This window comes from Alligator sinensis, unplaced genomic scaffold, assembly GCF_000455745.1.
Source record: "Alligator sinensis unplaced genomic scaffold, ASM45574v1 scaffold544_1, whole genome shotgun sequence".
NCBI lineage: Eukaryota > Metazoa > Chordata > Crocodylia > Alligatoridae > Alligator > Alligator sinensis.
This window is the reverse complement of record NW_005841937.1, coordinates 225,988-238,136: the sequence shown is the minus strand read 5'-3', so window position 1 is coordinate 238,136 and position 12,149 is coordinate 225,988. Positions and strand designations below refer to the sequence as shown.

Sequence of the window (12,149 nt, the reverse complement as noted above, 5' to 3'; positions counted from 1 at the left end):
GCTGAGCTGGGAACTGTACAGCAGTTCAGTTAGATCAGTCTCTCTGGACCTGATTTAAATTAGACTACCCCTAAGTTAACTTAGATCGGGTCTGCCATTTTTAGACTGATCTAAACTTCCTGAACTTCTGTACAGCTCGCACTGACATCAACCTACCTAGGAATGTAAATTTAAGATCTACACTTGGGCAAACTGAGGTAGATTGGGTGGCCAGTTTTAATGTGATGTAAACTCCTCCTAACCTCCCCGAATGTCTATCCCTAGCTATGATCTTAATATTATTCTCCAATATCTTCCAACAATGCTTTTCAATTTGCAACTGTTTTTTTGGGGAAACTGAGGTGTTCTTGTTTGCATTCTCTGTCCTGGACCTAATTTTAACCATTGGCGTGTTAGCCAATTCTATTAAAAGCCTTGTTTGAGTTTCATGTTGGGAATGAACCCTGAAATCATACAAATTCTGAAGCCTTCAAGTTTCTTGACATAGTCTTATGGAAATTTTTGACATAGTTCTAGTCATGTTACTCAGACCAAGAAGCCCTGTGTTAGGCAAATATCTCATTGCCCCACTGCCCCATGGCTTCTGTCCATATAAGCTGCCTGTAGAAAAACAGAAGTAGAGAACAAAAAGTTCTTACATATCTATTACCTTCTGAAACACAAGGGAGTGTTATATATTTAAATGATAAATTTAGCTTTGGGTTTAATCTATCATTACCTGTACAGTTATCTCTGACAGAGACAGAAATAGTATGACTATCTAATTAAATAATAAGATGTGACAGACAGGTGTAACTGCTAGTGTTATAAAATATCACTCTTCATAGGTTGCTATGAATAGTTCTTCTGGGTCTGATTAATAAATAACAACTTTCAAGTTATTTTCTGGAGACTGAGAACCATCTGGAAGGAGCTGATGAGCTGAGTCCCTTAAAACCAACTGGTCATTTGTCTTTAGGAAATTCCTGACTAGATCTTCTAATTGTTATTATAGAAAGAAAATGAGGTAAGGGGAAAATGCTTATAGGTATATGGATTTTCTTTAAGGACAATGCCATTTCAGCTTCTAGAGAATCAATGCCTTGTGCATTAGCCAATCTAATTACACTCTAGTAGGTTATAATTTCCCTATCACTCACAAAGTATGGTAGGCTTTGGTGTCTTTCTAGCATTTCAGCTACATGTGAAATCACTGACTGTTTGCTGTGTGTCAGGTGGTTAGCATGGTATATTTGCACTGTGACTTTTCTAGTGATTATATGTTCTTGAAGAGTTCCAGTCAGCACCAAATCTAAGCTGTTTTATAATGTTCAATATTAATCTGCATGTACCAAGCCAATTTATAAAAATACACAGATTAGATGAGATAAAAGTTTAGCCATCTGGAGGTTGTGATTTTGCTTATGGTTTCAGCTGTCTACGTGCAATATTTCCTTATCCTGTTTTCATGTGAAATTGTTCTTGCCTTTGGCACTATGACTATTTGGGTTGTATAGAGTCCTTATCAGCAAAAGCAATTTAGTAAGAGATGTAAATCATGGGCCATTTCAGCAGCAATGACTTAAAAAAAAATCTGATTGGAAAACTGGAGCTAGGATTTAGCCCAAAGTTTGTGTCTAAGAGGTACAGCTCCTACTGAAATGAGTGGGAACTGCTAGTGCTCAATACTTCTGTACACCCTGCTTCTTTGACCTTACAGTACCTGTTCCTTTCTTGTTCCCAAAGTTTCATTATGGTCCAAGGCCTGGGTATTCTGGGGGGACACACAGGGCCCCATAAGCACCTTAAGAGATAAGTTAGCTATATAGTGGGATGAAAGCAGCGGAGACCTCTTTCAGGGGAACTGTTTACCCTTTCATGGGCTGTGGAAGAGATCTCTGGTTGTTTTCTCTAATTCAGCACATGGAGGAGGGTAGTGTGGTTGGCTTAGCAGTGCAGGTCCAATAGGTTATGACCACAGGTGATGCATGGAGGAAGCACAGGGGGCACATGCCCCCCCGATTTCTGTGCCAATGGTGGGGTGCAGGGCTGCAGCCCCGCCAGAGCCAAGGTCCAGCAGCAGTGAGGGTGGCAGAAGTGTGATATCTATACTGATGGTGGGGTGCAGGGCTGCAGCCTAGCTCACCAGTAATGGGGGCAGTGGCAGTGCTGTAGAGTTGTGCCCCCCACACTGTCAACACTTACACATCATCTATGTCAGGGGTTTTCAACCTTTTAAAATAAGTATACCCCCGGTGGCTGGATGCAGAGTGAGGAGCGGGGTGGTACACGGCCGGACCTGGAGCGGCAGTGGCACAGTGTGGTGGCGGCCGCCATGTGCGAACTTCCCCCTGCTGCGTCTGGCCAGCCGGGCGGTGCCTGAGCAGCCCACAGAGGGAAGCCTCTGCCTTCGCTCCTCCTGCCCCAGCCCTGCTCCTGGGAGGCGGTGGTGCGGGGTGGTGGGTGCTGGCACTGTGTCCCTGCCTGCCTGCGCATACCCCTTAGGGCCTTTCCAAGTACCCCCAAGAGTATGTATACCCCCGGTTGACAACTCCTGATCTATGTTCATGACTACAATGTGCCCAGACATCTCATATTGTAGTAACAAGAAAAGGGCACATCTGGTCCTCTCCATCTCCTATCTTGTGAAAATGGCTTGCCTCCATAAATGTCCTGGTTTGAGCCAAGGATTTTGCTTTGCAACTTCTACTTATTGAGCAAAACCCTCTCCTTCTCTCATCTCATGGATTTGGTTTGATATAATATGATTATGGAGACGGGGGTGATTTCAGAAACAAATTCCACAGCTGTTTTTCCTCATATCCAATCATTCATCCTACAGCGAAAGAGGCACAGCAAAACACATGCCATTTGCTGAACTGGGCCTTATTCCTGTGTACTGGAGTGATGTACGTTGCCATGGTGATGAAGAAAATATACTGTTATGTGAAAAAGACATCTGGCATGGTAGAACATGTCCTCAAAGAATGGCAGCTGCTGTCATGTGCAGCTTTTCCCAAGGTAATGTGTACATTTATATTGGTTAACTTTTTACCTTATTTGAACAAAACTGTCATAATTGCACAAGATAATTTATTTAAAAAAATCCAAGTTGGATCTCTTGGAAGAGTAAATTAAATATAGATTCCATTATAGCACAATTCTTTCTTGTAAAACACTTCCCCCCACTGTGAAAGCAGCAAATAGCTGCATCATTCTTAAAAATATATTTCTATATAGTGAACACTAGGAGCAACAGATTAAAGACTCTGTGGCTTTAAAAGACAGGTTGTGAGGAAGGGGCAGCTGTACCGCAGTGGGAACCACTGGGAGGAATTCAAGTTAAAATAGTCAGATTTGTTTCAGAATGGAGGGAGGCATCTAAAAGTAATGATACAGACAGGAGTGATGATTTGCTATATGGAACAGTTCCTTTGAGCCACATGGAAGTGCTGTGGTCCTCCCATTGGATGGTATACCACCTGAAACACTAATTAGAACAACAGTTATGTTAGTTAGTTCCATTGTGGATGTCGCTGCACTAGGGTGCAAGGAAGTGGAAGTCTGTGTCCTTTATTCTACCTACTGTGCCCAAGCAGTGACAGACACATTTTTGCCCTGATACTTTAGTACCCATGAGGAATATTTTGATTTGACTTTTTGAAAAGTAAACAGAGTTGTTTTGGCCCTTCTTACATTTGTACTTGAACATTATATCAGGAAATGGGGGTTGTGTTCCATTCAATTTATTTTGTAAATAAACTACTGAAGTAAGGAAAACAATATTTTTTCTAAGAGCCAAATGGCATTTTGCCATCAGCCTCAGTGAAAGAAAGATTTAACACCTTGTGCACATTCTGCACGCAAAGCCCTTCACATCTGCTAGCAGAGTGGTTACCTCTGAACTGTACTGTTGCGGCACATTTTTATGAAAAAGTATCATGTTTCTTTTAAAATTTTAATTATTTGCACAATCTAAATCTCTTCCCTTTCCATGTCTCCTCAGAAATATATAATTTTAAAGGTAAGTCATATCTGGCATTTAAACAACCTTGCACATCTTTATTCAGAGCCAATTTTTCTTTCTTGCTTACGTTAGGCATTCTTTTTCACAGCTGTGGAAAGGAAGCCTCAAATAATTGTGTGCATCATTTAGGACACTGGAGGGTGTGGGAGATGTTTACGGTGGAGTTGCCTAACTAGCTCTGCAGTAAATATCTCGGCATCTACACATGCTGTGTTATTAGGATGGAATAAATTAATTAACTTGTATTTACAAGTACTATCCTACTGCAGAGTTTTTTACTCCACAGCACTGCACGTGTAGACACAGACCCAGCTGCCTGGGGCATGAGGGTACTTTGATGTGGGGGCTGCCTCCCAGCTAGGCCCACACTGAAGCACCCTTGTGCCCCAGCCAGCCCCTCTGCAGCACATTGGATACTTTTACACGTGCTCCAATGTGTTCTAATTAGAACATGTCAGAGCAGACTCGATTAATTGAGTTTGCTGGAGTGACACTCCAGCGTGCTGCAACGTCTCATGTATTTGCCAGCCTGTGTTTCAAAATGGCATGCTTTAATTAAAGCTTGTCAGACCTGACCCCCTGGAGCCCCTTTCAGCCTGGGTTGTTCTCACCTGGCTCAATGTGCTGCGGTCCTAGGTGCATATTCACAGTGTGCCCGGGAACAATAAACTCTGGTGCGATATGCACTGAAGTTTATTGCTCCACTTTAATTGCACATGTAGATGTGCTCAGGGACTTCTAAATACTTGGCTATATCTGCAAATCAGGTAGTTTAGAATGTGAATGTTTGACCCTTATTATCATTTGCACAAGAACAAGTAGTCAAATTTAAGCTCTATTTTTGTACTTAGTTACATTTTTTATTCTGGAGCTGCTTTAAGACAATAATATAACAATAGTGTTTTACATGGTCCCAACAACAACAGCAAGAACAAACATATCATTGAAGAGTGTGGATTTAGAATCCCACTTTCTTTTTTGCAACTAAGCATGCTTTTACTCTTATCCTGCTTTCTCACATACATATAATTCAACTGAAGTTAGGATAGGATCAGGTTCTTTGATGAGAAATCTAAAGCTAACACACTTATTGGAAGCCCAATCTCTTATACCTTATTTTCAGGATAGAGAAGAACTACTTTGGCAGTCCCAGACTGACAAGTCTGCAGTGTGAGACCTCTCACAACCTTGATAGGAATGGATTACCTTCCAATGGGAAGAGATAACACAGCCACCACCCTTGTTCATTTTTGTTAAGCTTTACCTAAGCAGAGGACTTCATATGAGCCTCTGTACATATTGCCATCCATAGAATCTGTATTTCCCCTCAGAAAACATTCAGTTCTAATACTTTGATAATACAGGAAGAAATACGCATTTTGAAAAATCACAGTTCCCAGATCATCAAGCTTTCCTTTGTATTTAAAGCAGGGAAAACCACTCAACAGAAAACCTCTTTGTTGTGCAAAGAGACCTCAGGCACCTTAGAGAAAAAAGAGCTTTATCCATTTCAAAAGGAATCAAAACTCCTGGAAGAAGTAATGCCTTTTCTTAGACCAACTAGATATTTGCAAACAAATTATTGGATTTATCTGCAAGCTTTTGGGTGCACACACCCTTCATCAGGCATAGGAGAGAGCAGAGATTGTAAAAGTTCTCTTAGGTAGAAATGAAAATTCATATATCACAGGACAGCTGAAGGTGTGGTAAAGTCTCCTGTTTGGACTAGTTCATTTTGTCCAGGTTAGGCACAGAGAAAGGTTGAAATAGCCTTTTACCTTAAAGTTGTCTGGTGGCAAGCTGGATATAGAGGCATATTTCCTTCAGGTTATGATGTTTCATATTTCACAGAACATTGGAAAGATGAAAAGCTCTTCTGGGCAGGAGTTTCTTTTGTGGTGAGGTATCTGTGCTCTGTGAGATGCAAATTCACTCGAACAGTGGCAGGAGCCTGGTGTTAGCAGTTCAGATGGTAAAATGCTTCCTGTTTGTAAAAGTCAGTATTTTTGTTGGTAAACTGCTTCCTTCTTGTAAAATTATGAACTTTTCATTTCAAATAATGGCTAAAATTCAGTATCTTCCATGTGTAAGGTATCCAGGTTGTAGTTGTACTGGTCTAGAGGCAAAAGGAATCAAAACTTGTGGAAGAGATTATATATTATTAGACCAGCTCGATATTTGCAAACCAGTTATACCTACCCGGATACCTTGTCCATTTCAAGAGTGCTGAAAGGAGGTTAAGGAGTCTTGGTATCGGAAATAAGTCCATTTGGAGCCCCTGCTGATTAGGCAAAACAATGTCAAATGGCTTGTTTATTTTTCAGATATTTTGCTACTGCTAGCCTTTCCAAGTGACTCAAAAAACTCCCCAAAAAACAAAACGATTTGATGTCATGACAGGTGAAATGGCCAGATGAGTCTGCAAAAATTCTAAGATTCATCTTCAGCATAACAGTAAATGGAAAGATAATAGGGTAAAGTTAATTGAATGGAGAGCAAAAACTGCATTGAATCATGCATTTGTCATGATTCAATTGTCATGATTCAAGTGTCATTTGGATAACATACATTTGTTAACTTTTTCAAACACTAAAAGCAGGTCAAGTTAAATATATTAATTTGTCTTTTTTATGTCATTATACCTTCTTGCTGAGGTATGTAGATATGGAAGGAGAGGAACAGTAACAGGCGGGGGCCTCCTGGTTCCAGCATAAGCAAAGAACTCATCCAGCCAAGAGGTTGGGGAAAGCATATTCATTAAAATAATACTTCAAATACTTCAAATGAAAGTTACAGCTTGTGATCAGGAATGTTTTCACTGCATTCAAGGGGGACAGGATTTCTCACTGAGTCCATGATTAAGTCAGTGAAGCAAATGTGGCCACTGCTTATACTGGTGCAGTTCCCATGAATGAGGGCTGAATTTTTCCTGACTGCCCTAAGTTTCTGTAAATGCACAGGCACTTGCATACCATTACACAGGTGAGTTCAGTGTGGCTTCTTATCTGTATAATAATACTCTGTTAACATGAGCTATTCTTTAACTTGATAAATCTTGAAATGGGACTGATTACAAAGTTTTTTTTAATTCTTGCCAGGTAAACCGTAGCTATCTCCATTTATCTATGTCTTATAAATAACATCTCCGGAAATAAATGACATTTTCCTTTGTTTTGTGTTTAACTTTAGCCTCTGTCTTTATTCCAATACGCCTGGCTGATGGGAGCAATGCTTATGAAGGAAGAGTAGAAGTCTACCATGCTGGCCAGTGGGGGACTATCTGCGATGACCAGTGGGATGATGCAGATGCGGAAGTGGTTTGTAGGCAGCTTGGCCTTGGGTTCGTCTTTTTCTAAATATGTTTTACTTCAACAGCAAAGCAGGAAAATTAAAGAGCAAACCTCAGGAATGTCAAAGGGAGTCCATTTTAAGCCTGATATTTTATATGCCAGGTATCTGTTTCAGGCTAACCAAGATTTCTTGTTAGAAAATTTCAAACATGGTCCAACCATTTCTAAGCATGAGGTTAAGGAAACATGCTGTAAAAATTTCTTATAACCATTTCATTGGGACCTTAGGGGCTCCATGAATTGGAGTGAGGACTTAGAATTTTCAGGGGCATCACTTTGCTGTCACGGGTGTTTCCCATTCCATCCTTGTTAAAAAGATTCCCCACATTTGACCAGCTCATGGTCCTCTGAAAATTTCAGGTTAGATATGTTCTGTCCTGAGTCTACAGAAGCTAAGCAGGACTTATTCCTCCTGGCATGAGAGCTGAACGCAGGGAGTTTTCTTTTTATCATGTGTTTCTTCAGTACTCTTGAGAGCCAGCAAGAAAGAGATGTAGGAACTTGCTTGACTAAAATGCTAAGGGGTGAGGATCCAGATTAAGGAGGAAAATGAGAAACCAGAGTAGTGAAGGAGATGGAGACATGGAGCCAGTAGCATAACTAAGGGTGGGCAACCAGCAACTAAGCTCTGGGCACTTAGTGAAAGGAAAGCTCTGGGCACTACCTTTCACTTAGTGAAAAGGGAAGCTGGAATGGAGGCAGGGGGCAGGCTCAGGGCTCTAGCAGCACCTAGCTGAGTCCCCTCATCAGCTGCATCCTTACTCCCCAGGGGAAATGCCACTGCTGAGGAGAGTTGTCATTGCCAATAGTCAGGTTAACCCTTTCCTGGCTCTGTAGGTGCTACTAAACTAAGGGCTCTGCATTGTATTTTGTTATATCAGTCTACAGAGGTTGTGGGCCAGGGGAGGGCTAATGTGGCTGTTCATAGCAACATCTATCCTTGGCTCCGTTCTGGCACTCCAGCGCAAACTCTATCAGGTATGTCTCTTGCCCAGGGCACGAGGCTGGGATGAAGAGCCATGGAGGGCGATGACAGTAGAGGGGCCTGGGATATTCAAGGAATACAAGTCTTTAGGAACTGGAGTCCATTTTGTTACAAAACCCGAGTCCCTCTACGCACTCTTGTGCTCTCTCTGAGCAAATAGCTTTGTAGTCAACCTGTCAGCAAAATATGTTCCTCATTGCCCTCTAGTGGTGGCCCTACTACTGCTATCAGCTCAGAAGGCAGAGGTCTGTATAATAGGTCTAAAACAGGGTTGTCCAACTTCAGTGGCTGGGGACCACAGGACCCCTAGCACACACCGCATGGCCCCTGCTGCATCATGTGACCCTCCATGCCATGTAGCCCCTGCCACACCAGGCAGATGTGCCATGCCACATAATTCCCCTGCCCTCATCTCATGGCAAAGGACTCCTGCTGTACTGCGGAAGCACCTCTATATTGAATGGGTTCTCTTTGATCCCCCTGAGCTCCCTGACCACAAGAACCTTGTTTTCCATAGCCATGCTGTCCCATCTCACACCCAGGAAGCAGCAGAAGCAGGAGGAGGGAGTGGGGGCCCGGAGACTCAGGAAAGGAACAGCAAAAGGGGGAGTGGTTCCTGGACTAGGAGTCTGGGGCCTCAGATTTACCCCTCAGGGGCCACATGTGGCCTGCTTGGCCACCAGTTGGACCATCCTGATCTAAAAGTTTCTATCTCTAGTGATGAACCATGTGGAGATCATGGTGGATTTCTCCTCTTTTCAGGTTACTTTTTATAAACTGAGGAAATCACATGCAAAAGGTTACGTGAAAAGAATGTTAAAGTTACAAAACCAAGTACTCAAATGCCAGGTTTCTAGAATATTCATGTAATCTCAGTGTAAGGTTTTTGTGCATTATGATAATTCTGATTACATGATAGTGCCCCATTCAGTGCACAAGTATCAATGAGCTATGGCAACATAGCGTCTCGTGTAGACATGCCCATTAAGTTCCAGTAATTCTTGAACTGCATTTAGTATTTGTGTCACTGGGAAAGTTACTTACAATCATCATTACTCAACATTACTTATTACATTAAAAAAGTCATTTGCTTTTGCTTAATTTTCATAGATTTTATTTTGGTCGTAGATCTACTTTATCTTCAGAGTAAAAGTGACTAATAGGAGCTCCTTTGTAAGTAGAGGCAAATTTAGAGAGATTTATAAGGAACGAGGATGTCTTGACAGGTTTATGGTTAAGCCCTGGATTGAAGTTTCAGAAACAGGAGAAGGACACAGTAGTTACAAAATGAAAAATAATCCATTTTAGCTTATAGTTAACATGTCTAGAAATTTACTGCACATCATAAAATAAAAGTTGTCAGGAATAGCTTCCTATGCCCTTTCAGCTTTCTTTTAGCTTTACTACAAAATAAGAACACCAAGGATTACTGTATTTACTTTAGTGTCTCATAGATTAACATACAAAGAAACCTCATTAAATACATTGGGCACATCTACACAAGCACTAAAGGTGCATGAATAAACTCTGGAGCTTATTGCTTCAGAGCCTATTGCTCCCGGGCACGTGGTTTGAACATGCACCTGGGAGCAATAAACTCCAGAGCAATAAGCTCTGTAGTTTATTCATGGACAGCATTATGAACTCAGTCGGAGCAGCCAAGTTGGTAGGGGGCCCTGGGTGTCAGCTTGCCAGCCTAAGGCTGCTCTCCACAGCTCAATATGCTGTGAACAGGCTGATTGGGGCATGGGTGCTTCAGTGTGGGGCTAACTGGCAGGCAGCTCCCATACTGAAAGCACCTTCATGCCCCAGCCAGCCCCTCCAGCATCTATACACATGCTGCTGTGGAGTTTTTTTACTGTGCAGCAGAATAGTACTTGTATTTAGTACTTGTATGCCGCCTTAGCTGCCTTTCCCCAGCTTCCAATGATGAAGGAGCTGGACCAAACAACAACTCTCGATGGTGTAGAGAAAGCTGTCAAAGAGATCGCGCCTGGGAAAGCAGCAGGCAATGATCGGATACCTCTGGAGCTCCTAAAGGTAGTGGGGAGAAAGCTTACGAGTGACATCCACACAATACTCTGTTCCTACTGGGAAAAAAGCTATATACCCCAGGATCTGATAGATGCAAAGATAATTGCTGTATACAAAAATAAAGGGGACAGAGCAGACTGCAAGAACTACTGAGGAATATCTCTGTTCAGCGTGGCTGGCAAGGTACTTGCAAGGGTCCTGCTGCAAAGACACCAAGTCCTTGTTGAGAGAGTCTGCCGTAAGAGCCAGTGTGGGTTCAGAGCTGGATGCTCCATAACTGACATGTCCTTCACACTGTGCTTGTTGCAAGAAAAAAGCCATGAATAACAGGCCATGAACAACCTCTCTATGTAGCACTTGCTGACCTACAAAAGGCCTTTGACATGGTTAGCAGAAATGGCATCTACAAGATTTTGTTGAAAATTGGCAGTCCACAAAAGGTGCTCTTCCTATTCAAGGAATTCTATGAGGGAATGAAGGCAAGCATCCAATATGTAAATGAAACATCATCAAAGTTTAACATTGAGACTGGCATGAAGCAAGGCTGTGTTTTAGCACCTACTGGCTTTGACATCTTCTTTTCTATCCTTTTCAAGTATACTTTTGGAAATGATCAATCTGGTGTACTAACTGAATTGAAGACGGACAGCAGCTTGTTCAAAATCAGATGATTTCAGAGCAAAAGGCATGTCACCCAGCTCACAATCCGGGATTTGCTCTTTACAGATGATGCTGCATTAGTCTGTAACTCACCTAATGAACTGCAGATTATGATGAACAAGTTCTCTGATGCAGAGAAGTTGCATCAAGTTTGGCATAGCAATCAGTATCAAGATAACAGTTGTCATGTTACAGGGCACCAACTTCTCACCCAAAAATCTATGGCAATAATGAAGCTCTGGACAGCGTAATCCACATCTGCTATCTCAGCTAAACTCTTACCAGCTCACTGTGCCTTGATAGAAAACTTGATGTGAGAATTGGCAAAGCCTCTGTCACCTTCAGCAAACTTATCTCACATGTCTGGAACAACAAGTTGCTAACCATGAACACAAAGGTGTCCATCTATCAGGCTGCTTATATACTCAGTACCCTCCTTTAGGACTGTGAAAGCTGGGTCATATACTCCAAACAGGAGTGGAGGTTGAAGAGCTTCCACCTTTGCTGTCTTAGGAAAATCCATGGAGTCACTTGGGACCAACATCACCACCAACAAGATCCTTGAGAGGACCAGTGTACGGTTGATGCAGACTATGCTGGGTACTTGCAGACTTCGCTGGCTGGGATACGTGGAGTGTTTGTCTCAAGATCTTCTGCCAAAGGTTGTGCTCTATGGTCAACTCAAGAACTGCCCACAATGCAGAGGAAGGCCAAAGCTCTGATATAATGACAACTCCCACTGACAGCTGGGAGAACCCTGCCCACAACCACTAGGGGTGTGCGAAGTGAGTCGCACTTGATTTGGATTCAGCCCGAATCAGGGACAGTGATTTGATTCGTGGATTCGGATCACTGTCCCTGATTAGATTTGGCCGAATCTGAATCTGAGGATTCGGAGAATCAACAATTTGGACATAGACACAGCTTTAAAAGTTTTTTCTACATATCTTGAGGTACCAGTATGGCTTTTGAATGCTGTGATACTGGCGCGCATGGAGTGTCCTACAGGAGTGTGGGGGGCCCCTCCATGTGCTTGGCAGTGAACCCGGAAGTGAACCGTAAGCACTTACGGTCCACTTCCGGGTCCACCAGAAAGCATGCTGGGGAGGCCCCC

At 42.5% G+C, this 12,149-nt stretch overlaps 1 protein-coding gene across 3 annotated transcripts in view; it reads left to right on the top strand.

Moving 5' to 3' along the window:
- The window catches only part of PRSS12 (serine protease 12), a 75,835-nt gene that overhangs the window by 2,316 nt on the left and 61,370 nt on the right, over positions 1-12,149 (top strand). For all 3 annotated transcript variants that reach the window (XM_025199129.1, XM_025199128.1, XM_025199127.1), the window contains exons 2-3: positions 2,822-3,000; positions 7,196-7,346. In XM_025199129.1, the coding sequence (XP_025054914.1) occupies positions 2,822-3,000; positions 7,196-7,346 (330 nt within the window). The remainder of the gene's footprint in view (positions 1-2,821; positions 3,001-7,195; positions 7,347-12,149) is intronic.